The following is a 25,400-nucleotide window of genomic DNA, read 5'->3' on the forward strand; positions in this document are numbered from 1 at the left end:
CGGAAAAGATTGATGATCATTGGGATCATGTCTACATGGGCGTCGGGAAGGATCGCAGGATTCGGCGAAGGTGCGCCCATCGAGGGGCACGCTAGAAAGTGTTGAAAGCCGAGTCCTGTGGCATCATGCTCAAGCGACTTGTCGAAGAAGGTTTAAATACCGGCGTCGAGGAATACAGTGGCTTCTTGTAGCATTCCAACCAGCTTAACAGTTGCGCAACATGAAGTTGTCCAGAGATCGCTTGGCTATCACTTGGGGCCTTATGGCTGCCCTTGAGGCAGGCCTAACCGCGGCTCAGTCGGTCTCCAAACCGCCCAACTTCCTATTCATCATGGCTGATGACCAGGATCTGAAATTGGACTCTCTCTCGTATATGCCTTTCACTACAAAGCACATGCAAGACAAGGGAATGTCTTTCGTCAACCACTTCGTGACTACGGCCCTTTGTTGCCCGTCGCGGGTCAGCCTCTTGACTGGACGGCAGGCCCATAACACGAATGTGACAGATGTGCATCCCCCATGGGGTAAGTTGCTGCCCCTAGACCTGCCGCTCTGAGACTGACCGGAGATAGGTGGGTATCCTAAATTTATCAGTCAAGGGTTCAATGACAACTACCTTCCGGTCTGGATGCAACAAGCTGGGTACGACACATACTACACCGGCAAGTTGATGAACGCACAATCTGTCGAAAACTACAACAAGCCCCATGCCGCCGGGTTCAATGGCTCTGACTTCGTACTGGACCCCTACACCTACGACTACATGAACGCCACGTATCAGCGCAACCACGACCTGCCTGTCAGCTATCTGGGCCGTCACACCACCGAGGTCCTGACCGAGAAAGCCATGGGCTTTTTAGAAGATGCTCTTGCCGGCGAACGGCCCTTCTTCCTCACCGTGACCCCGATCGCACCTCACTCGAACATGAACGGGACCTACGGTGGTGGAGCCGGGCCGTTGTGGATGGATGAGCCCATCCCTGAAGAGCGTCATAAGCACCTCTTCCCCGACGCCAAAGTCCCGCGTACGGCCAACTTCAATCCCAAGGAGGTGAGTCCGTCACAATCTATCTTTATCATCTAGCGGGCCCAGGTTCTGACCGTTGTAGCCCACCGGTGTCAGCTGGATCCACCAACTTCCCTACCGCAACCAATCCGTCATCGATTATAACGACCACTACTACCGACAGCGACTTCGAGCCCTACAGGGTGTCGATGAACTGGTCGACTCTCTCATCACCCGCCTGGAGGCGAGTGCCCAGATCAACAACACCTACATTATCTACACGTCGGACAATGGTTTCCACATCAGCCAGCACCGGCTGCCCCCGGGCAAAACCTGCGCGTTCGACGAGGACATCCGCGTACCGTTCTTCATCCGTGGCCCGGGGATCCCTGAAGGCCAGGAGCAGGATATTGTCACCACTCACATCGACATTGCCCCCACGCTGTTTTCCTTGGCGAGCCTGCCGCTCCGCGACGACTTCGACGGAACTCCCATGCCCGTTGCCGAGGTCGAGGGCACGCTGCACGAGCATGTAGCGGTCGAGTACTGGGGCCAGGCAATGCTAGAGGGTGGTCTGTCCAACCTAGGTGCATTTATCCGTCCCTTTACCCTCGCAAAAGAAGTCTAATGTGACTACTGACACCCAAGAATGAAATGCAGGCACCCCCACCGTTCCCAACAACACCTACAAGGCCGTCCGCATCCTCAGCCAACAGTACAACCTCTTCTACTCCGTCTGGTGCAACAACGAGCATGAGCTCTACGATTTGAGTGTATGTTGCACTCTCCCCAGCCCCACTATATCCTCTACTGACCAAACTCAAATCCAGACCGACCCCTACCAAGTCAACAACCTTCACCCGCACGTCTCAACCACCAATGCGACAATCCTGGGTTTTGACATTCCCGCGGTGATTGATCGCCTGGATGCTCTATTGCTTGTACTGAAGTCGTGCCAGGGCCGGACTTGCATCAAGCCGTGGGAGGTCCTCCACCCGGACGGGTCGGTGAGTAACCTGCTGGAGGCCATGGATGGCCGGTACGATGGATTCTATCGCGACCAGTCCAAGGTGTCGTTTGATCGCTGCGAGTATGCCTATATCATTGACGCGGAGGGGCCGCAGACGGCGCTGGCGTACAGGAATGGGTACTCTTTGGACCAGTGGATTTAGACATCGGTGCGTGGAAAAAGGGTTGACTCCGAGATCTGGCCTGTTGGATTATCGAAGTGCAGCACCGTGCAGAAGAAGCTACTACACTTCTGATTTCGTTGGGGCTCTAACTGGGACTGAAAAATGCCGGGGCGATCTCACCGGCCTGCTGAATATATATACGGTGCAACACGTTGGTACTCATACTAGAATAGGCTTGTTAAAGAGCAAATGAGACAGTCAATACAACTAGATATTTATTCTTGTTCTATTACGCGGGGCAGAATTCTATGGTTGACTGCCGCGATTACCAACTCTGAAGCGGCAAGTGGCGACTCCGGGAGATCCGGTGGGATGGAAATCGTGGATTTGTGGAGCCGGTGGGATGGAATCATCATTTCTATCTCCCCCTTCTTCATCAAGTGAACACAAGGTCCGTAGGAAGCAGAAGCAAAGCAGAAAGATGTCTCCCTCTCCCTTGCAAAACACTGGTCCTCGATTTAAGTGTCGAATAGCCGGGTGCAACTCCAGCTTCCAGCGCAAAGAGCACCGCAACCGCCATGAAGGGCAGCACACGGGGGCCCTGGCCCGGGCCTGTCCCTTTTGCGCCCGTTCATTCTCCAGAAGGTAGGTTAGAACTGAACTGGAAGAGAGGCAATCATTCGAAAATGAAATACTAATCAACTGCAGTGACTCTCTCCGTCGGCACATTCGCCTGGACCACCACGACGACCCACAAGCAGTCTCAACAACTCGCACGGCCCAAGCGTGCCTGGGCTGCCGGCAGGCCAAGACGCGGTGCGGCGGAGGCAAGCCTTGCAATCGCTGTCGTGCCCAGCCCCAACCCTGTATTTACCACCACCGCCCCCAGCATCAACAACAACCACAACAACCACACCAGTCACCATCATCTCCTGAAGTGCAGTCTCTGTCTCCTCAGTCTCCCCAGTCTCCCCAGTCTCCCCAATCTCCCCCATCTCCCCCATCTCCCCCATCTCTCCCCACCCAAGACAATTCCACCTCCCAATTCACCCCCTACATCCACCTTTACTTCACCCACTTCCACCCCCACTGGCCCATCCTGCATCGCGCCACCTTCAGCCCCCCGGACGAGCCCCTCCTGCTCCTGCAGGTGGTCTCCATGATCGGTCTATGGGTCAGCGAGACCCCCTCGGCGCGCGAGGCGGCGATCAATCTCCATCGCAAACTGGGATCTTCCATCCTCGCACAGCAGGTAAGACCGCTCCCCACCGGCCGCCCGACCTCCTATCCACAGATTCAACGCTAACTCAACCTCAGGAGAATTGGGCACGCTCCATCTCATTCACCGCGGATCCGCCCGACCATGATCCCACCGCACCGACACAGGAGATCGTCTCGCGATGTCCCGTAGCCACCTACCAGGCGATCCTCTTATATCTCATCTTCTCCCTGGTGCTTACCCGCGCAGGCCACGGCCCGAGCCATGGGAGCAGCAAGCCTTCGCACGCGCTGGATCTCACCCTCCCCCTCTCCCCCGACGACACGCACATCCTCTCCGTCCTTGTCACCACCTGCCTCCGCAACAGCGTCTTCTACTACCCGCTGATGCTGGAGCGGTACCACCGGACCATCGACTCGGTCGCGTGCATCTGGGTCGGGGTCGAGGAGCTGAAGCGCCTCGGCTTGGCCATGTACAAGGTCTGTCGGCTGAGTGGGCATACAGCCAAAATGGTGGAGGGAGAAGACGAGCTGGCCAGGGTCGGCGATGGGCGGGAGGAACACCGGGGCGTCTTGCGTCTCTCGGACCTGCAGTTCCCGCCGCCGGATAGTCGGCATCTCTGGGAGGCGCAGTCCAACCCGGAGCTGGCGCGGTTGCTGCAGATCGAGGCGCGCAGGTCCGGGGGTGCGTCGGCCCCGTTGGACGGGCGCGAGGAAGGAAATTGGATCTCGGCGTGTGCGAGGGTGTTGGCGGACGGGGTGGATACTTGGTGGTTGTGAGTGGGTGCATCATGATATACTACGATAATTCTCATTTCCGCTGTTGATGGTCTTAGACTTGTTGTCTCTGACGTGGTAGTTTAGAGACGATGTAGTGAAAGAGAATTGTTAAAGGCACTCCTTCCTGTTACCCGCCCACGCTCCTAGCTATGCTGCGTCAGGCGGTGGGGCGTGGCCCATCTTTTTAGATAGGAAAGTGCATTAGAATTTCATATATTATATTGGATTTGTTTAGACTTTCCAAAACAGTAACTGTATTTCAAGCGGTGAGAAGCCTACATTTATATTATTTTATATTTTTAAATATAAATATAAATACACCTTTAATCTGGTTTAGCACAGTATAATCGACTAATTGCCGTATACGGAATGGCGGGAGTCGGTGGGCAACGGGCAGGAGCCTTAAACAATTCTCTAGTAAAATGGAAATTGTCTATATAGAGAAACCAAATTCAAAACAAAATCGATGCAAACGGAACTCTAGAGTCTAATCGATGACTTTTCTCCATGGCAACCTTTTCGAGCCCCTTTGGTTTCAATCACCAAACCACACCTAGATAGCGGTTTTCTCCACACCGGGCGTCAACCAGCACACCTTGTCGTCAATCCCCTCTTCCTTAAACACCAGCCGCAGTTCCTCCTGATGCTGCGTGAAGTGCTCCCAAGATTCAAAATGAATGGGGACCATCACATCCGCCCCGGTCACGCGCATCAGATGGGCCGCTTGCTTCCCGTCGAAGGTGATCTGCAGCATCCCCCTGGGGGTGGGGAACAAGGCATTGCCCAAGTTCACAACGGCAACCGCGACATGCCACTTCTTGCGGATCTCCGCCAGCTCGTCGATCCAGACGGTATCTCCGGAGAAGTACACCACGTTGGGCAGGCCCTCGTCGCTCAACCCGAAGGCGTCGCACTCCACGATGAACCCCGTGACTTCCCCGCCGGGGAAATGCTGGCAGGGGGTGCCGGTGATGCGGAAGCGCTTGCCGCCGAGGACTGCCTCGACCGTCTGCCAGGGCTGGAGGCCGACCACGCCGGGCCGCGGGGCCAGGTTGCGGGCGCCGTCCGGGGTGGTAAACACGTGGCGGCCGTCGAGGAGCTGCCGGCCCAGCGGGTCGAGGTTGTCGACGTGGTCCTCGTGGCTGAGCAGCACGGCGTCGATGGGCGGCAGCTCGTCCAGCTGCAGCGCCGGGCCGGCCTGGCTGCGCAGCTTCACCGGGGGTGGGGGCTGCTCGTAGCCCCAGCCGGCCCAGTCGGCTTTGGCCCAGCCGTCGTAGTCGTATTCGGACCCCGCGGGGCAGAAGACGGGGTCGGTCAGGAAGCGCACGCCGTCGATATTAAGGATCGCTGTCGCGGTGGTGATGTGCGTCACGGAGACGGAACCTTGGAAGGCAGGCATTTCGACGTTGGCTGTTCTGGATTGAGAGGATTTGTTTGCTTGATTTTGTTCTTGGTCGACAAGTAGGGATATCTGAGTGATTGACAGAGTGAATGTGATGAAGAAGAGGGAGTTGTAGCTTGAGGGATAGCTTTGCGCCCCTATATATCTTGTCCTGCTGCTGATTCCTCTGTTAGTTTCATTTCTGTTATCCCACCGGAATAGCCTCATTGCCACCCACCCGCTCACCCACTCACCCACCTGACTCATCATGATCAGATTACCTGAGTCATTCGTTCCATATGATAGATTCTTACCCAAGCAATTCAAATGCCTCAAGATGGCCCCATCTGTTCGATGTAGATTATTCCGCATGCCTTCTAGAAGCTTAGATAGTTGCCGTACGGCATCCCACATATCCCACCATCCCACAACCGTACCGCAGCGGCACAGAGTCTGCCATATGCTGTGGGGTGTGTGAGCTAAAGAATCCGCAAGTTGCACTTTTCATGCGATGAAGCTATAGAAATGTCTGGCATCGCGGTTCTGCTGAACTGGATAGCAAATGTGTCTCGTTGGTTTTCTTAGCGGTATTCTGTTCTGGAATAATGACCACTGGGGAACTCTCTTGGTATACATTTCTTTGTTCTAGTGTTATATGATTAAATTGCTGACAATTGACAGAATCACGGTGCCCTTCTTGCCTACTTGCCTTCCCCTTCTACATTCCCCGGCAGTCGCACTCTCGACTATGTTTTCAACTGAAGCCTCTGCCTCTCGGGCCTTGTTCATCTCCACCGTTATGCACATGCTGCACCGGGCGGTCCGCAACCCCGGGAAATACGCTTCCGGCAGCAACGCCGCCTCGTCTCTTCACATCGGCTTCCACCTTTTGCGTGTGCTACGTGATGTGACTGTACCTCTGATAGAGCTTGTTCGGTGCTGTCACCTTGTAGCCCACGTCCGGGATAGTATCATGTTGCCGACCGCGTCCGCAGCGAGGTTTCTCAACACGGCGGTACCAGGAGACAGTGGCATCTCAAGACGGCAAATCCCTCCCGAGTCGTCACGGTGATCCCCTCTATTCACGGGTCAGGAATGAGGGCCAGGCCAGATGCTGGGTCGTCCGACTGTGCGATTTGATTATCCCAGACATCGTGGTCCGGATCAATGTCGCTGCCCTCGCCACCGTGGTCAGTAGTTTGCATTGTCTACTGCCTTCCACGTTTATGCGGCGCTTTGGTGAGTCGCCGGCTGGGCATTTCCGATCCTACTCTCAGGGACTAGTATCCATAGGGTTGACCACCTCCCGGAACAGCTTCAAAGCCCTAAGCAGATTTACTATGGGTGCAAATACACACGCACATGCACACACATTTTGGAAGGGTGACACCAGAGAGTATACACTTCGTCAATACTGTACTTACGAAGTAGAGGTCTGACGGTTCTACCAAAAAAAACAGGTCCGAAACATTATTTGATAGGGAGCTATCATATCTGGTTGATACGGATGAGAAGCGATAGAGGAGCTGAACTATATCGGGTAATCCCATCGTGGCATTAAGTGAATTGTGGGGGAATAGCTTGGTTTCATGATCTTCGTTTATCCAACTATTCTCTCGGCGGCATTATAAATTCGGCATGGAAAAGAATGATACCGAGGATGAGGGCGAACATTCTCCCGGAAGGTAGATGAGACGAGTCTTGGGAAGGACTGGTGTGCCATCCATCGCGGACAGAGAGGCTGCGAATCGGACTTAATTAAAGCAGGCTCCTTTGCCCGTCACATAGAGACTTCTTCTGGTTCTTTGAGGCCCAGCTAGTTAAGCTGCCCACCACCCGCTGCGGCCCATATTTAGTTATAGTGCTGCTCAGATAGGCTTACATGGCTGAACTCACAGCACATCCACATCCCCAACACCAGGGTATCCAGCTTACTAACATAGATGTTCTCATCGTCTATGGACTGTTGCCAAACAGAATCCCACACCGACAATCTATGAGTAGCCCTAGTGGTTGTAGAAAGACTGTTCACTGCCCCTCCTTGCAAACGCCCTCACGGGCACGTGACCTGTAAACACTGCTTTGAGCTGGGTGATGGATGTCTTCCTTTTCAAATTGGTCTGGGAAATAATCCTCGTTCCGTTTACAAGACATCCTCCAATGTCTTCATAAGCCTACTGCCAACATAGCTTTGAAACCTTCAGGTACCATATCCTACTTGTCTCTGGATAAGACGTCCGGCCTCACCCCATTAAAGCCTGTTCTACTATCACTCTTCCATCCATTTATCCTGCTATATCTCTGGCTTCCAACTTCAAACTATCGAGTACCTGACGTGATCAGTTCCCAACCAGCATCTCCTGAAATTCTCTCAGTAGCGAAGAAGGCGTAACTATACCCATCCAGATCCCCCGCAACTAACATACAATGACCTCTCTCACATCGATCTGCGCGAAATGGAGTCCCGAGAAGACGGAATGCAAGAAGGAAGGGCGAGCAACCTGCAAGGGATGCTTCCTGATTACTGTCAGTGCTATAACCTGACTACTTGATTCCCAGATGTGTGCTGACATAGACCTCGACTTATAGTATTGCAGCAGAGCATGTCAAGTGGCTCACTGGTCTGAGCATCGGAAGGACTGTAAGTCCTTCTTGAAGAAGGAAACATGGCATCCGGCGTGGATTCTTGAAAGGAGATTCCCCGTGCTCACACAAGGCGACTTCGAGATGTTGAAAGGAGAAAATACCTTTGGGGCACCGATGCTGCGATTGATGTCTTGAAGCTTGCCTTCAATGAAGGGGAAAGCTATGCTAAGGACCTTCGCCTTTTGTTTGCCGGTAGGTATCAAATCCCGTCTAGTCTATTGTTCTGTGCATGACTGATAGGCTGTGTCGATAGCCTCAGGAGACCTCCGCAATGTCATCAAAACCGTCGCCGACCTGCCAACCGCCTATAGTGGCCCCCTTGATATCACAATCAATGACCAGGTTGAAGATGTCGTGATCCGGAATGTGATATTACTCCTTGTGGCACTTGTTGTCGATGACCCCAATGAAGCTATCGACTGCATAATCCACCTCTGGTACTCGACACTGGTGCGGCAATCCGACATCCGAGTGCTCTCGGATCGTATTTGGCCCCTCATTCAGGACGTCTGTCACACCACGATCGATCATGAGCGATTGGAACCCGTTTCATAATCCTGGAACTTTAGGGCTTGTTCGCTGAGTGTAACATTAGGACGCGCGGTGTGGTCTCGCCTCCTGTCCTATTGCAACATCCCATCTGGCTTGACAGCTGAGAGTGCCCAGATGATCCGCACAGGACAGGTTTTTGGTGCTTCAGAGAAGGACCTTCACGATGAGCATATGATCTTCCTTTCTCCGCGCCAGCGGCTTGCATACCATAAATTCAGACAAGACGGCCTTCTTCTTCCATTTGGTTACCCTCGCCACGATTTTGTGCAGCCAAACCTGTGCGTTCAGGTACCCTCGTAATGTGAAGGAATTGGTACTGACGCGAGACCAGGACTTTATTCCAGTATAGAGGAGTCTGGCCTCCGATGGCTCGTGCGAATCCGCTTAGTGGATGGCCGCTGAGAGACGTCCTGGAGACACGCAGCGGGCCCGCCACGGCAGACGTTTACGGCAAGCTGTTCCGCTACCTCCACAACACGCTGGCCCCTTTTGTCGAGCGATTGTCCAGCACAAAGATTGTCTTCCAGTTCCATCAGACTACTGCGGCCCATCTTGTAGAAGGTCTCGATAGGGGTTCCTTTGACCGAATCGAAGTAAGTATACAAACCTACAAACAGAACCTCCTCCCCCCCCGGCAGCCTCACTGATCACGAGTAAAATAATCCATCCATCCAGTACTAAGCATCCTCTCCCAGCTCTCGAATCTTGCAGACAACAATCACATGGGTGCCTATCATACCCTCTCGACCATGATCCCCTTGCTTCGGCCTCCGCAGCAGAACCCACACGCCACCCTCATCACTCTGTTCACGACCGCCATCAGCAGCGTCACGACCCTCGATGAGGGGCTCACATCCATGTTCGCCGATCCTCAAACCCAAGAACTCCTAAGAAGATACAGCCCGGAGACGGAACAATGGTCTGTTTTTGATGCCGCATCCCTCAGAAAGGCCTCCGCTCTCCAGCTCTTCGCGCCAGTCGACAGACTCTTCGATAGGTGAGTACGCTGAGCACACACCGGGTGCACGCATCCAAGTGAAGTGGACACGAGCAAGCAATTATTAACACTCTCAATAGGTATCTGAGGACATTTGCAGTCCTGGATGCGGCTAGCCGGGTCGGCGCGAGGATCAAGGAACCACACAGCATCGTCGCGAAATGGCCTTACCGGATGCGGTTGCGGCCTGATCAGGAGGGCGCGCTGCAGGAGCTGAGGCTCTGTCTGCGGGAGATCCGATCGAGTAGGGAGCGATATGTGGAGTGGAAGCGATCGGTCTAGGGCCTTGATTGGTCACGCTGTGGTACTTTGTAGTGGTTTATTTACCGGTTGTCGGTTTGATGTGTTATTGTGTTAACATGGAAGATCTTTGCTGAGAAGCTTTGTTTTGGAAGATTGTATCGCCTGGATTGTTAACTAGGGGCTTCGGGTTATTCGTTGTTCTGAGCCAGATCTAGGGTTGAAGCTGATTGTGGTTAACTGAAGAACTCATGATAGTTTAACCTCCTGTTTCGGTGTTAGTCGAGGTAGCATCTGGGAGCTAGGCAGCGAATACTGTGGCTTGGTGTACATTCTATGGTCGACGTCGTCCTTGTTCTCGCTCTGACAGGAACAAGAAGAAAATGTTACAGCCTCCATGCCCGTGACGTGGACTCTTGCGGTAGCTGTAAAGCAAGAATCAACTTTTCGATGAAGCTGCGACGCCTTTGCAGCTAGCGTACTAGCCTAGCCCTTCCTCTCCACACATAGTGCCTGCCCATACAACCTGAAAGCGTAACCATATTTTGCCAGATAATCCCTGAACCGGTCATCCTCCGTCTGCAGGTCGCGCGCATTATCCGGGATCAGGTACCAGGCGACCAGCCCGCCCACGAGACAGAACCCCTATCCGACCAGGAAAACCGCCTGTTGGCCCCGATACGTGGAGGCGAAAGAGTTTTGGATTGAGGTAAACACCTCAGTGCCAATCGAGCCGCCCGCCTTCCCCACCGCGGCGGCCACTGCAGACCAACGAAGTGCCCGCGCAGCGGTGTGGGGAAAGACTCCGCCGCACAGAGAAAGGTGGAAACCCCCGGTCCCATCTCGCCGAGTGCATTGAAGACTCCGTACATGATGACGAAGAGGGGGAAGACAGACAGTATGGGCTGCAAGGCACCGCCGAGGATGAAGCCCCAGATGGCCCACAGGACAAAGCCCAGGGTCATGGTCTGTTTGCGGCCGATGCGGTCATAGATACGGCAAGGGCTATCTTGATGAGTTTCGATGTATAAGCAAGTCTGCTGGTGATATGCACGACCAATCTTCGGTCACAATATCTAAAAGAAAGGAAAACTGCTCTCTGTCCTCGTACTCCAGTGGATGTGCAGTGGCCGGGGATACACCTCGATACCAGTACCCATGCTAAAATGAGACCAGGTTTTAGTACCACGGTACTGAGGGGTAGATTCTGGGGGTGAATCTGTAACATACAATTATTCAACTGTCACGTGAAACGGGGCAATGGCGCATCTGGGAGCGCGTCAGACTGAAGATCTGGAGGTGGCCGGTTCAAGCCCGGCTTGCCCCATTTTCCTTTTTTACCCTTTTTTTATTATCATTGCAATGTCTTCAGTCTGTCTCCCTTTGTTATCTAGTGACTAATCGTCATATTTGATAGTGCAATTGTGCTACGATCACGCTCTCCGATCTGCCCATGGCTCTCAAAAGTTGTAATGAATTTTCCTGAAACAAGCTAATGATTATCGAGCAAAGCTTGACTTGAAGTGAGGTCCCTAAACTTGACTCGACTTGACGAGGTGAAAGCCATGCTCCTAGAAATCCCCCTCCAGTAGTTTCACACCCTTCGATATGCACCAGTCAGGAAAGTGTCGTAGTGGTACATGAGGATCGTCAATTAAGATTGGCATCCAGGAGGAAGGGCATTCTGTATTGATTGTGAGATCAGACTCGCTCAAACATTGCTTGAGAGTCTGGTCTCTGCTCAAATATTGCTTGAGAGTGTGTTTTCTGCGCAGTGTTGACTTGGGCTGTCGCGAGAGCTCTTTCAGATGGACGAAACTCGCCCAGCATAAGAAAGGTAGGGGTCCTGGCGTGAACGCTGAGGTATCAATCCAGTATTCGATATCTTTCATCCGAATATAATCTCCATTTGGCATTCACTTAGCGCTGGTTTTGAAGCTTTGTCCGGAGCGATGATGATGCTGATAGGGCTTGTCGAGGTGCTCAGGGTGCCAAAATCGGACAATTGAGGTCGGAGGCTGTTGGAGAAGCTTCCGCCGCCAACTTGCCTCAGGGCGCAGATACGCTTCTTCTCTCTTTTCGGATGCAATGTGAGGATAACTCCACCAGCCACAATAGTGTCCTCCCGGTCTATATTGCGTTTTGAAGTTGCGTGTAAATAAATTCGGGCCAGATCTTTTTCACTACGAGAGGATTCTTTCTGGGTTTCCGTTGCGGCTCGACAGGAACTTAGTACAGGGCCTGTTAAATCTTGCACGAGCTCGTGATCAGGTCTTTCCATGTGAAACAGACTCGGGTCGAGATCAACAACGTATGCATGTCCAAGTTCAGGAGGATTGCTTCGAGGAGCTCGGGAATAAAGAATATCACGGATGGGTCCGACGAATGGAGAGCCTTGCTTTTGTGGTTCTTCTCAACTCTTCTTAGAGGATGCATAACGAATAAGCGTTGTCGTAGTCGAGACTGAGCAGAACGAATGCGAAACTGTTGTATTCTCATAACGCCAGGGTGACAACGAATGACTCATTTTGTTCTATGGTCGTGTCAAAGACAACTCAAGAGTATGGCCTGCTTGTTTCGTCACTATCTTCAGGATGGCGGAAATCAATCTCAGTGCCTGGTGCAAGTTATTTTCGACATCAGGAAAATGACGGCAGTTGCACATTACACCGCAGCCCACCGGACAGAAAGTTTGTTTTGTCGGTCCGCAGGTGAACAGAATTCCCTGCATAGAGGCAGAGCGGTAATCACCTCTGGTCCAGCCCCTATATTTCACCTCCTGGTAGGACAATGACACCTTCGGTTGTCCTGGATATGGGGTTCCAAGCGCTGGTCGGGAGGGCCTACACCTAGGTAGCATGCAAGTGCTGGGTTCTCCCTCTTGAAGGGTACTCGGAGATGACGACGTTGAGGAGTTACGTGGTTAGGGCACCGGAGTTATCGGGCTTGGGGTGAGGTTTCTGTCGAGATTTCGGGAAAGGGTTAGTGATGATGGTAGTGGTGACTTGATGGCTGCATAGGCAGGGGAAAGCATACTGTACATGCAAAACAGAGCTTTGCGGGTAGAGGGCTTGGAAAAAACAAAGTAGAAGAGGGAATGAGGGTGGTTAGATGATTTTTGCACAATCCAGCCCGACCTGTATCGCCAGGTCTGTTTCCATGACTTATACCTGTCTGTTACTAGGATGCTTTCGGGGGGTGTGGTAAGAGTTAGTAAAAAGACAAAAACATACAACAGAAGGGATTCGCTGGTGGTCACCCACCCAACTACTAACCTCCCGGCGTGTGGCTTAAGTACGGCTGAGCGGACGGGAAGCCCTGTTTTCCACACCCTGTGGTCGTATGTGCTAGGTAGGTACACAGTATAGCATATACGTTGTAAATTGAAAAGTTTTGTTGCAACAAGGGTCCAATCTACTCTGTACAACAATCTTCCTTTGTTCCATGCTACTGATACTGCTACATGAACTCTCGATGGAAATCAAGCTTGCCCTGAAAGTGTACCAATTATCAAATCGTCAATAGCAGCGTGGTCAACAGCTAAGGGCCTGGAAATGAACGCGGCCAAGAAGAGAAGAAGCACTGAGCCTGTGATAAGTATATAGAAGGCTACGTAATAGCCCGTATATACTGTATAGCAAGTTATAGACTTTCGAGAAGGCTCACAGAGCTTTGATCTTTGATAATCGCAATAAGCATGTATTTCTCTTGCTCTACCTATTAAACCCCTCCCCCAGCTGTTGCGAGTTTGTTTTCTGCCATCTGGAAAAATTTGTGTCCAGGTTAGTATTTAGCCTAGTACTGCTTTGTGTCGGTGTTCCCGAGTAACCTAGCCACGTGACTAGGCGGTTCACCAAGCGAGTTGCTCACCTCAGGAACTTAGCTACTGTGGATCCTCCCTATAACGAATCAATTGGGAAAGGCCGACCAGTTCGTTACAACGAGGATTTTGCTGTAGCGAATCTAGGTTTTTAATATCGATTTGGTGTAGATAGTATATACATTTTTTCCGAGACTGATCTTTGAAAAAACCAACCACGTGATCTATAGGATCTTATCGTTCTAAATAGATATAAATCCTTACTTATTCAAGTATAACTCTTCCGCTATATAGCGAATTCTGTATGTAGGAATGGTCTTGACCTACGAATTTCACTATATGGCGAAAACAACGAATTTGGTATTTGGGGGCGGAATTCCCCGGCTCAAAAGGCTCGTTATAACTTTATGGCGAGGATCCACAGTAGTTGAACCAACCAGCCATCAAGATTTCATGATAACGATTCACATCGTCCATCCCTGAGTTGTAAAATCGCTTAAACTATTCATCTGATTGCTTGTAGAACAGAGATTGGTTTAATGTATACTTCTAATTACTCATCCATGACATCCGATCCCTAAGGGGATTGCTTAGCTGCCATCGCTACCATCCAGTTTAAAGTATTCCAGATGAGCTCTTTCTGCCCTGCATTCCATCTATACGTTATGATCGAGTACTACAGAGTAGTGAGCTTGTCAGCAGATACTATGACTACCCGGTATAACTTAGCTATTAATGGATAGCGGTACAGTACCTTTTGTGATTCGTCCAATAGGACGAAGTCAAATTAGTTACCGTCAGTGACGGTACCGAAACAGCCAACCCTGGCTTTTCCTGTCTTGCCCGGGGAGATTATCTCTTCGATGTTAGCCGTTGTCGTTGTCCTAGTTCTGGACGAAAAAGTCGCCTTTATCATCTCGATACCAGAATGCAACTCTTTGAAGGGATTTGCGATCCTTCGACTGTGCTTCGGAGGCATTTTGATGGCTCTTTAGGGCCAATCGCGAAAGTCGTCTTTATCAAAGCCAGCGCGCGTAAGAGCAAGTATGGCACTGTGATACGGTCATGAGATAGTTCCGCGAGGCTGATGAATCGTCGTGTATAGCGGGTCGACTGAAAGGCGCCAGAACTTGAGCATCATGTTCCCCCCGGCTGTCTTTGGTATCGAGTGCCAATTCTTGTAGCTCTATGTCTTTGATTCTTTGAGTCAGTCTCCGGGACGTATCCTTGGAGTGAGTAAAGCTTACCAGGACTTGTGGAAAACATTATGTGATCAGCATTCCAATTCATCATGGATGGATCTTCGGCTATCCGAAAGTAAAAGCGTACATCATTGATGTCAAGACTGCCGAAGGAAACCGAGCAATACTCATCTCCTGGACGACTGTTCTGCTGAGGGCTGTCCTCCTGTTATTCATCGTTGTTGAATCCGTTATCAACAAGATTGCGGCTTTGACTGAGGCCATGAGCGACCGTAGTTCCTTGATTGGATTCGAGATCTTGCGACGATTTTCTTTTAGGGATAGTGGTGAGTCTGCTCAGGATAATAGGGAAAGGAAAGGTTCATTATTCGAAGTGAAGTAAGGATCACATTTCGATAGGTCTGATCAAGAGAGGTCGAAGAGAAAAGGTTGTTGATTCCAAAGCGTAAGGGATCTGGTTATGAGAAGTGTGGATATATGTTCTGATGTTGGAAGCCACGCAAGCGATGCTTACCTCATTCGCACTACATTCACGGGAGTAGAAATGTAAAGAGCTCACTAGTAACAGCATTCAATTATATTGTAACTGGATAAGTGGTTATTGAACATCCAGATCCGCAGGTATCCACATGGTCTCTGCGGCATTCATAGCGGCCGCTCCTTCCTTGAATCCTTGGAATTGAGGAGTCGATGTCATTCACCTCTGACCACCTCAATGACCAAGTAGAGATAGAGAGTAGAACAGCAACCACGAAACCATTTCTTCTGAGTCGAGAAACCTTTCCTTGTCAATTTGCCTCTATCAAGCCATCAAATTTCCTCCCAGCACGGCCAAACGATTTTCAATCCTACATATTCACCAAAGAACCTGATGGAGACGGCTTTTTTGTCAAGAGAAGATTCAACGACATGAAGGGTACGAGACAGATGATTTCCTTCAGCGAGAAGATAGTCGCATGCACAGAGTTTGACTTAACTCCTTCGGCTTCTTTAGGACTCGCGCTACACATCAAAAGCCGAGAATAGAACGAGGCTCTGGCGAGAGTCAGGAGGATTGACAGGATCCTACGCGCCGTGATACGCTAGCACCGGATTCCCAAAGATCATCATTCCCGCGAGATGAAACTTGCCCAGCTATCGCGGTCCAGTCCCGGATCCGTTCCAGTTGGAACTGAAGAATCGAGAGAGGAAAAGCAGGGTTGGCTGTTTTGGTGCCACCACGGATATACCACAAAGAGACAATTGGTATAGTCATAACATATGCCAACACCTTCTGGTAGTACTCATAACTCCCTACCGACGGAACTCGGGGCAGAAGGGGCTGATTTGGAATCTTCTCAGTTGGATTGTGGCCGCGGAGCATTCTCCGTGGGGTCCGGACAAGAGTGGCTGAAAGGATTGGCCAACGACCTCTACAAGGTTGGGCGTAACCCCAAGGGGCGTTGCGCGGATGGCTATCTCTGTCCTGTTCGAGCCTCGGTGGTCAGTTTGTTCTTATTCTTTCGACTGCCTTTAGTTGGTCTTCGGGCCGATTGCTTGTGGCCTTTGTTCTAGGCTTTAGTATTGGTTGTCCATGTTGCTCTTGCTGCTGTTTTTGCTGCTTGTTGCTGCTTGAAGGCTGAATGTATACTAGTATACAATGGAGTGCGACAATTATTGAACCCCATCATATTCCGGCACATGGGGTATACACAGATTGGTAGTCAACTGTCGGCAGAGTATCACGTAGGCTTACAGGCCTGCAGCAGAAGTGAGATTAGCTACACTATACTACGGGACTTTGACCATTCTTGGGAGTCGAGAACTTACCCCAAGCTTGGTTCATTCGACCCTAAGATACACCTTGCTTACAGAAGAGTGGAATCCATCCATAAGCAAATCATATAGAAGATTGAGATTCTGTTCTACAACCGATCGGACAACGCCATCACAATGCACGAACATTCAAAACAACCCAAGCACAGAGTATCATAAAAAGAAACAGAATCAACAAATCAACTAAGCATCGAGAGAGACCTCCAAAATGCGCTCCTTGACGCGGAATCCCAGATCCTCCTTGGCGCCTGCCAGATACTCGACCGACTCGAGATCGGACGCAGCCGGGGTAGACAAGGGACTGCCCGAGCTGCTGTTGGCCGTCAGAGTGGGCAGTGGACTGGTCTTAGTCACCGACTCCTCTTCTTCCTCTTCGTCCTTCACTTCTTCCTCCACCTTGACTTCAACCTTCACTACCACCTTCTCCTCTACCTTCTCTTCCACCTTCTTGGCCCGCACAGCCACTTGCTCAACCGCATCGCGCACCAGATCACCCACAGACCCCCCATTCAAGATCTTCAACGTCGGAATATCCGCCTGCAGCTCCTTGGTGAACCACGCCCGGATATCCACCGCCACCAGCGAATCCACCCCGCGATCCACCAGCGGCACCGCCTCATCGACCGCCTCCGCCGCCGGGATGCGCAGCAACCGCTTGAGATGCGCGACGAACGCCTCCTTGACCATCACAGACGCCTCAGCAGGCGACTCCAACACCCGCTGCAGCCGCACCTTGATGGGCTCCGAAGCCGCCGCACCAGCATCCCCACCACCAGGTCCAACACTGCCCTCGTCGCGGCGCACCAAGTGCGAGAACTTCACATCGCGCCTGCGTCCCTCGGGAACCAGCTCCTCCTCCGAAGGAACCCGCGTATTGACCCCGGTGACCACCTGCGCCGACGCCGCGAGGCGATCCTCCTCCTCATTAACAGCCGGCCGACCCGACAGGATCGCCTCCGCGAACAGCACCTGCAGATCCTCCTCGCTGATATTGATATACCCCAGGGAAGCAAAGTAGTCGAAATCGAAGGTGTCGGAGTGGGCGGCGTACCCCACGCCGAGCACCGCGGGGATACTCATCGCCGACCCGGGCAGGCCGTGCTTGCGGCGCCGCTGGTGCATCAGCGAGATCATGTACTCGTTCGCCGCGGAGTAGTTGCTCTGGCCCGTCCAGCCGATCACCGCCGCGATACTGGAGGCCACCACGAAGAAGTCCAGGTCCGGGGACCGGAAGAGTTCGTCCAGGAGCTGCGTGCCCCGGACTTTGGGAGCGAGCACGCGCGTGAATTGCTCGTAGCTCATGCGGGCGAACAGCTCGTCGGAGAGGATCATGGCGCCGTTGATGACGCCGGCGATCGGGGGCAGGGTCGCGGTCAGGGCGGCGTGAACGGAGAGAAGGGAGTGTTGGCTGGTGATGTCAAGGGATACCGCGCGGACGACCGCCTGGTATTGCGTGGCCATCTCCTGGATGAATTGCGGGGAGACCTTCGGCGTGCGGCTGGTGAGGACTACGTAGCGGGCGCCGTGTGCAATGAGCCAGCCTGCCAGTGACTGGCCGAGCTCTCCGGCCATTCCGATGAAGAGGTAGGTGCGGTCGGGACGGAAGAGGCGGCCGGAGGTGATGGGCTGGACGGTCGCCGTCACTGTTGAGCTGGCAGTCCAGTCGATGACGCTCAGGGCTTCTCCGAGAACTGAGTGGTCCTGCACTTTGTCTAAAGCGATAAGAGGCGGAAGCGAAGCTGCAGTAGAGCATGAGGCAGCCTTGTAGGCCGTCTGGAACTGTTGAGCAATGCTCGAAGAAGCGTTGAGCTCGCTTTCGGTAACGGCGTGACTTATTAAGGTCTGTTCGTTGAGTACCAAGCAGGAGGCAGGCAGATGCTGCAGGATGGTCTGATGCATTGCCTTGCCGTTGGAGAACAGCACCGCGAAGCCAGGAGCTTTAGGAAGTAGGCTCTTGACCGCCGACTGGGACAGACGGGGATCCAGATGGATGGTTGACGTATCTTGACTATCAGTTGCGGTGTCAGTAAAGACGAGAGCGACATTCCTCGCCTCTGCTTGCGCTGTCAGTGCTGCTTGAAGCGTAGCATCGGCCGAATGAATCAAGCCAGTGGACCCGGGAAGAGCGATCGACAGGATGCGCTGAGCGATGAGCTGCGCAGCCAGTGACACCAGGCGGGAGGCCAGTGCTGGCTCCCCATGCGCATTTTCCTCCACCAGTACACATTGAGAACGAGGTACTGTGACCACCGACTCATTTGATGCAGCCAATGCGAAGACCGTCTCTTGGGTGTCGATGTCCTTTCCGATACACGGCCGAACAAAGTCTCCCGTGCACGCAGCCACACTTTGCAGCAAGGAATGTGTGATCCGGAGCGAGCGTGCTGGCTCGTCGAGCGGCGGCGACCAGCGCAATGGCGAGGGGACCTGCAGCGCCAGTGCCTCAGCATCTCCGTCTTCCACGCTTACCAGCGCCAATCGTTCGGTTGCGGGCGACACTGTGGCTTTGATGGAGCGGCGGAGGGCGTTGTAACGGTTGTTCTTCGCCTGATCGGCTCGCAGTCTCGTGATATAGAGCTTGCCTGTGCTGCTGGAATAGACCTCGGGCTCCATGGTCCACAGCAGCGAGGCATCCGGTTCGCTGGCTTTCCAGCTGTAAAGCGCCTGCTGACGCAAAAGGGCCTCGGCAAGGATGTTGGCAGTTCCCGCCTGGATGCCGGTCTCGAGATCGAACAACTGACTGTTCAGATCTGGATGCTCGTTCTGGATGGTGCGGAAAATGCCCAGCATCATGTAGCTGGCTGGGGTCTGGTCGCGCGCGCCGGCGGTGACCCAGAGGAATGTACCCGCCGTGCTGGTGCAGGTCTGCAGAGCCGAAAGCTTGTCCTGCGTCACATCATCGAGATACGGGCGATCGAGATCGGTGAGGACGAGGATCGTGAGCGATCCGGGCACAGAGAACTTGGACGGCGTCAAGTCTGACCTAGCCAGGTCGGACAGCGTGGGGAAGAACTCGGTGCGCCCGAACCGCGGCCCCAGGACTTGGGCAACGTCCCGGCCAAGTTTGTGCACCGGCCAGGTCGTTCCTCCGACAATTGCCAGGGCATCAGTCCGGATCCCTTCGGGATGAACGGCCACGCTGAGCGGGTTCCGCAGGAGAGCGACGCGATCGTCAACGGCTTGTGCCACAAAGACCGTCATGGGCAATGAGGCGCTGATATCCGGGCTGACGGTATCGATACCGCCAAACCCGGACGCCTGCAGTGCTGCATCCCATTGACTCAGTGTGAACAAGGGACCCCATGGCCGGCCGGTGTCCGCGCCAATCCACCATCCGGGCAGTGTGCCGACCGTCATGCCGCTGAAGAGCAAGTCCGTCGAGGTCAGCTCAGCGACCACCAGGAAACCTCCCGGCCGCAGAAGACGGCGCACGTTGGATAGCGAAGCCTGGATATCGCCCGAGACGTGGAGAACGTTGACCGCCACGATGACATCGTATGTCTCCTCCTCGAAGCCCTGGGTGGAGGGAGACCGCTCCATATCAAAGGTCTGGTAGCGCATGCGAGCAGCATCGGGCCCGAAGCGGTCCTCCGCCGCCAAGAAGAATCCACTGGAGATATCCGTGAAGGTATAAGAGCCATAGCTGCCCTGCACGGCATCGAGCACCGCCGAGGTCGTGGCACCAGTGCCGGCACCCACCTCGAGAATGTGCACCCCGGGGAAGCGGTGCGAGATTTGAGCTACGATGCGCGAGAGCCAGCGACCGGTTGGCCCAGAGCAGATGGCGTCTTCCGCATAGAATGCCCGCAGAAGACCATCCTGGTTCATGTGCTCCAGCATGGAGGTTCCCGCCCGCAGCACGGGAACCAGGTTCTCGCCCACTACCTCGACGAAACGGAAGTCCTTCCGGTCGGCATACCGGGCGCACAACTCGGCGATCTGCTCTCGAGTATCCTCGTTGCGGCTAGCTGAGACCTTTGGGTGGGCGCCTCGAGACACCATCTCCACCATCCGGTCACACCAGCCCAGGTATTTCTGGTAGTGGGGTAGGAGGCCATCGCGCTCGGTGGCAGGAATGGCGGCGGCGGCCTCGCGAAGATACCAGTAGGAGATGCGGTCCACATCCTGATACATTTGGACTTCAACGTCGGTGAGCGTCTCGCCCTCAGCGGCGAGAAGGCCATCGGGGGTGGCGAGTCCATACTGGAATTGGGAGAACATCGGAAGGTCGTCGCGCGAGGTGGCTGGCGAGAATGGGACAAGAGTTGCACCCTCCACCTGCACGACTACGGCAGGCACAGATCCCTCGACGTTGTGGCGCAACGTCAGTTCCCCTACGATCTGAGTGGGCTCCTTTTTGGTGATACTCGCCTCGAACTCCAGTCGCTCGGGCCGTCCACCGGCTCCCGCTTGGGTGAAATACGGGTTGATGGTGACCGCGCCGATGGATACCGGGACGTGCAGCGACCAGAGTTGCGTATCTCCGGGGTACGACCATGCAGCAAAAATGCTCTGCAGAGCTGAGTCCAGGGTGCCAGGGTGGACAAGGAGGTCATCTTCCCAGCCCGAACCGGCGTGGTCCGTCAAAGTGCCAGTGCTGTATCCGGGCTTCCGGCAAATGTCGCTCAGCCCCCGGAAGTGTCCGCTGTAGCCGTATCCGACGCGGGAGAGATTCGCGTAAAAGTGTTCCTCTGTGATCGGGACGAGCTGGTAGGTATTTTTGGCTGCACCCGAGTCAAGGGTATCGGCAGCCTGAGCACAGAGCTCTCCTTCTACTCGGCCCTGGGCGTTCAACACCAGAGTACTGCCGTTCGTCACTGAGTAGCAGGCCCACCGTGCGGTGACGTTTGTCGCGGACCGCTCGATGGCCGAGAGGCTGAAGATGACCTCGACGCTGGAATCGTCATCGTCCAGGGTGACAGCACGGGGGATCTGGACGTCGCGCACGCTGATCACTCCAAGGGTGCTGTCGCCACCAGTACTCTCCTGTGCCAGTCGGGAAAGCGCCTCGACGGCCATGCTGACGTATCCCATGGCCGGGAAGACGGTCTGGCCCTGCAGCTGATGGCCGTTGAGCCAGGGCAGGTCGCGGGGCTGCAGGAAGTTGCGCCACTGCACCTCACCCGGAGTCAAGGCTTCCGTGATGGGCGTACCCAGCAGAGGGTTGGGCTTATGGGTCGGTTGCCGATGCTTGAAATGGTTGGCCACCCGACTGTCTGTCCAGTGTGCCTTGGAGTGGTCAAAGGGATACGACGGGAGATCGTCGATGACGACCGGACTGCGGCCGCTGCCAGAAAGGAGCGACTCGACGGCTGCGAGCTTAGTGTTACCGGTACCCAGCTGCGTCCATACAGCGCCAAGAGCGGTGTTGAGCTGTACAACGTCGTCCTGGCCTCGCGCCAACAGACCCGTGTAGGGCGTAGTGGCAATCGTGGCCGTGGCGGGTCCCTTGAGCGCTGGGTGTGGGCCAACCTCGATGGCCAGGTCGAATTGTCCCGTTGCGTCCTGGGCCTCGCTGAGCGCACCAGCAAAGAGAACGGCTTTGCACATGTTGTCCACCCAGTACTGATTCGTCAGATTCGTAGAGTTCATGGGTTGGCCCTCGAAAACACTGGAATACCAGACTGTCGAACTGTTCGGAGTTGCAGTGGCCTGAACTCCGCATCCATCCAGGGAAGCCAGATAGGGTCCAGCACAGGCGGCCATGTGAGCGCTGTGGTAGGCAGTGTCCACTTTCAGCTTGCGAGCAAATGTGCCTTGAGCCTTGAGCAGAGCCTCAGCCTCCTCGACTGCATCAACATCACCACTCAATGTGACACTAGAGGGCGAGTTGACAGCAGCAAGCTGCAGACGACCATAGAATTGAGGCGTAGAGCAGAGTGCTTGGGCGGTCTCCTTGTCTGCGCCGACAGCCATCATACCTCCGCGGGGCGCATGGAGGTTGGGACTGGCAGCGCGCTTGGCATGCACACCACGATAGTAGGCAATCCGGATGGCGTCGACGTCAGACAGGAGCCCGGCGGCGTAGGCGGCGCCAATCTCGCCAGAGGAGTGCCCCACAACAGCCGCAAAGGTGATACCCGCAGCGCGCAGGATGTCTACCAGCAGGATTTGGACGGCCGTGCACAGCGGCTGAGAGAGAGCCGCCTCTGCGATCCGCGAAGTCTCCGCGCTGGCCAGGAGCTGGTCAGCCAGGGTCCACGCGGGACGGTCTGCTGGGTCGGGAAGGCTCTGCAGTGCACGATCGAGCAGGGCGAGACGTTCGGTGGCGAAGCGCGAGGTTTCGAGCAGCCGCGCGCCCATTCTGGGCCATTGCGCTCCCTGTCCGGTGAAGATGCCAAGAATTCTGGGGGCGGCCGGTGAACTGAAGCGCGGACTCAGAGCCGTGTCTGTGCTTGAGACAAGCTCTTCCAAGGCGCTGATTGCGTCGTCGAGTGTCGTTGCTGACACCGCTTTCCGGTAAGGCAGCGTCGATCGTCGGACTTGCAGCGTGTAGGCGACATCAGCCAAGGAGATTTCAGGGTTCGTCTTGAGGAACTCGAGGTGTTGTGCCAGCATCTCGCGCAGAGGCTTCTCTGCAGCAGCTGAGAACACCAGCGGGGTGTATAGCTGGCTGTCACCCTCGGATCCTTCCGTCCTGTCTGGGGCAATGTACTCTTCTAGAATGCAGTGGGCATTCGTGCCGCCGAAGCCGAAACTATTGACGCTCGCTCTTCGTACCTGGCCCTCCGCGACAATCCACGGCTTTTGCGCAGTCAGAATCTCAAGGTGCTTGAAATATGGCGCGACCTTGGGGCTGAGGTCCTCGAAGTGCAAGTTCGGCGGCATGGTGTGGTTCTTCAGGGCCAATGCCGTGCCGATCAGACTGGCGAGACCCGCCGTGCCCTCTGTGTGACCGATGACCGTCTTGATGGATCCCACAACCAGTTTCTCCTCGGTGGAGACGACCCCGGTTGGGAAGAGGGCGTTCGAAATCGCCTCAGCCTCTTGCGGGTCACCCGCCTGCGTGCCCGTGCCGTGGGCATGGAAGAACTGCGGCCGATCGTTGATGTTGCGGATGGGGTCGAGGCCCGCGCGCGCGTAGCATTCGCGGATCAAGGCCGCCTGCGCGATATTGCTGGGCACGGTCAGACCGGCGGTGCGGCCGTCTTGGTTGACGGCGGTTTCGCGGATAATGCACTGGATGGGGTCGTTGTCCGCCAGCGCCTGCGACAGGGTCTTCACCAACACGGCCGCAACACCTTCGCCGCGCGCGTACCCGTCGGCGGCGACATCCCACATGGCGCAGCGACCGTTGGGAGAAAGCATCCCCAAATTACTCTCGGAGATGTACATTGCTGGTTACGACGGTTGTCTAGGTCAGCGACATTCTACATTTGTGGGTAAAATCCCTTTCAGTGAGTGACCAGAACCTCTTACCTGGACTGAGGATCAAATTCGTGCCCGCCGCCACGGCAACCTTGGACTTCCCACTGCGCAGGGCCTGCACCGCCAAGTCGAGGGCGACCAGACTGCTCGAGCAGGCCGTATCGATGGTCATGCTGGGACCATGCCACCCGAAGAAGTAGGACAGGCGGTTGGCGACGATGCCACGCTCCAGGCCCGTGGCCGTGTAGCGCGGCAGGGTCTCCCAGTCGCGCGTTAGCATCGTACTCCAGTCATCCGACATCAGCCCCACGTATACGGCGGTATCCGACCCACGCAGGTCCTCCATGGGCTGGCCGGCCGCGCACAGCCCGTCGTAGACGGCCTCCATCAGCAACCGCTGCTGCGGGTCCATGGCGTCAGCCTCGGCGGCCTGGATATTGAAGAAGCCGGCATCAAACTGGGCGACGGGGCTGCTGCCTGCGCTCGAGCCTTCCGACTCGGCCAGCCAGTAGGACTTGGGGGCGTTGGTGGTGCCGTGGTGGGTACCGACGGGGTGGTAGAACAGGTCGACGTCGAATCTGGAGGCCGGGGGTTTGCTGCTCAGGTCGGTGGGGTCGCGCAGAAGAGACCAGAGCTTCGAGGGCGTGTCGGCTCCCCCCGGGAAGCGGAAGCCGTATCCGATTACTGCGATGGGTTCGACCATTGTGTCTATGTCTATGGGGGTATCGTGTCTATTGCGTTGGTATCGTGTTGGACCCAGCGAGAAAGGTGGAAATGTCTGAAGAATGTTAAGTTGAGTATACTGGTCTGGGACAGGGAGAAGTTGATTCTGGTTGCTGTGTAACCGCTGGACCTGATGGGGTCTACATATATCCTTGTGGTGGAAGCATTAGACCGATTTACTCGGGACACGCATGAGGATGATCCGTTGTGTTTCCTGCTTATCCCATCCTGTTGCCTTGTCGCATGCGAAGATTTGCGAGCACGGACAGGAGGGCAGATCGGAGAGATGCAATGCACGACAAATCCGAGGCGGAGAAATGGAGCAGGCAGTCTATGCCGGATGGGGGAAAGATGAATCGAGGGTGTGGTGGCAGTGGTGGCGCACTGCAGGATGCCCCGAACCCAATTTCTACCACCCTCGGAAGAGCCCTAGCCATGGCTGTAGTCGTTCGGAGGAATGGGTTCGGGGCGTGCTTGGGGTTTTGGGTCTTGCGTGCCGAATGGGGCCCCGGGGGTTAT

The 25,400-nt window shown here is 54.6% G+C and overlaps 6 protein-coding genes and 1 non-coding gene across 7 annotated transcripts; 4 read left to right on the forward strand and 3 right to left on the reverse strand.

Moving 5' to 3' along the window:
• Nucleotides 1–220: 220 nt before the first annotated feature.
• BO95DRAFT_354174 (sulfatase family protein) lies at nt 221–2,178 on the forward strand (the record flags this gene model as incomplete). The annotated part of the gene is made up of 5 exons (XM_025582203.1): nt 221–524; nt 573–1,051; nt 1,110–1,593; nt 1,667–1,779; nt 1,837–2,178. The coding sequence occupies 5 exons, from the start codon at nt 221–223 to the stop codon at nt 2,176–2,178; spliced, it is 1,722 nt and encodes a 573-aa protein (XP_025446132.1).
• Nucleotides 2,179–2,620: 442 nt separating this feature from the next.
• BO95DRAFT_506713 (Zn(II)2Cys6 transcription factor) lies at nt 2,621–4,137 on the forward strand (the record flags this gene model as incomplete). The annotated part of the gene is made up of 3 exons (XM_025591212.1): nt 2,621–2,784; nt 2,848–3,391; nt 3,457–4,137. The coding sequence occupies 3 exons, from the start codon at nt 2,621–2,623 to the stop codon at nt 4,135–4,137; spliced, it is 1,389 nt and encodes a 462-aa protein (XP_025446133.1).
• A 553-nt stretch (nt 4,138–4,690) lies between these two features.
• Nucleotides 4,691–5,536, reverse strand: BO95DRAFT_450148 (MBL fold metallo-hydrolase; the record flags this gene model as incomplete). Its single annotated transcript, XM_025587991.1, has 1 exon — nt 4,691–5,536. One exon carries the CDS (start codon nt 5,534–5,536, stop codon nt 4,691–4,693), a length of 846 nt encoding a protein of 281 aa, XP_025446134.1.
• Nucleotides 5,537–7,945: 2,409 nt separating this feature from the next.
• BO95DRAFT_450149 (uncharacterized protein) lies at nt 7,946–9,995 on the forward strand (the record flags this gene model as incomplete). The annotated part of the gene is made up of 8 exons (XM_025587992.1): nt 7,946–8,044; nt 8,108–8,196; nt 8,235–8,356; nt 8,418–8,710; nt 8,822–8,994; nt 9,048–9,309; nt 9,412–9,713; nt 9,794–9,995. The coding sequence occupies 8 exons, from the start codon at nt 7,946–7,948 to the stop codon at nt 9,993–9,995; spliced, it is 1,542 nt and encodes a 513-aa protein (XP_025446135.1).
• A 603-nt stretch (nt 9,996–10,598) lies between these two features.
• Nucleotides 10,599–10,918, reverse strand: BO95DRAFT_460009 (uncharacterized protein; the record flags this gene model as incomplete). Its single annotated transcript, XM_025588701.1, has 2 exons — nt 10,599–10,714; nt 10,768–10,918. The coding sequence occupies 2 exons, from the start codon at nt 10,916–10,918 to the stop codon at nt 10,599–10,601; spliced, it is 267 nt and encodes an 88-aa protein (XP_025446136.1).
• Nucleotides 10,919–11,207: 289 nt separating this feature from the next.
• Nucleotides 11,208–11,280, forward strand: BO95DRAFT_t51. The gene has a single exon. It is a non-coding gene; the product is annotated as a tRNA-Phe (tRNA).
• Nucleotides 11,281–16,973: 5,693 nt separating this feature from the next.
• BO95DRAFT_506721 (uncharacterized protein) lies at nt 16,974–25,244 on the reverse strand (the record flags this gene model as incomplete). Its single annotated transcript, XM_025591213.1, has 2 exons — nt 24,210–25,244; nt 16,974–24,127 (listed from the first exon to the last, which is right to left on the reverse strand). The coding sequence occupies exons 1-2, from the start codon at nt 24,859–24,861 to the stop codon at nt 16,974–16,976; spliced, it is 7,806 nt and encodes a 2,601-aa protein (XP_025446137.1). The 5' UTR covers nt 24,862–25,244.
• Between the last annotated feature and the right edge of the window lie 156 nt (nt 25,245–25,400).

This window comes from Aspergillus brunneoviolaceus, assembly GCF_003184695.1.
Source record: "Aspergillus brunneoviolaceus CBS 621.78 unplaced genomic scaffold BO95scaffold_8, whole genome shotgun sequence".
Classification (NCBI taxonomy): Eukaryota; Fungi; Ascomycota; class Eurotiomycetes; order Eurotiales; family Aspergillaceae; genus Aspergillus; species Aspergillus brunneoviolaceus.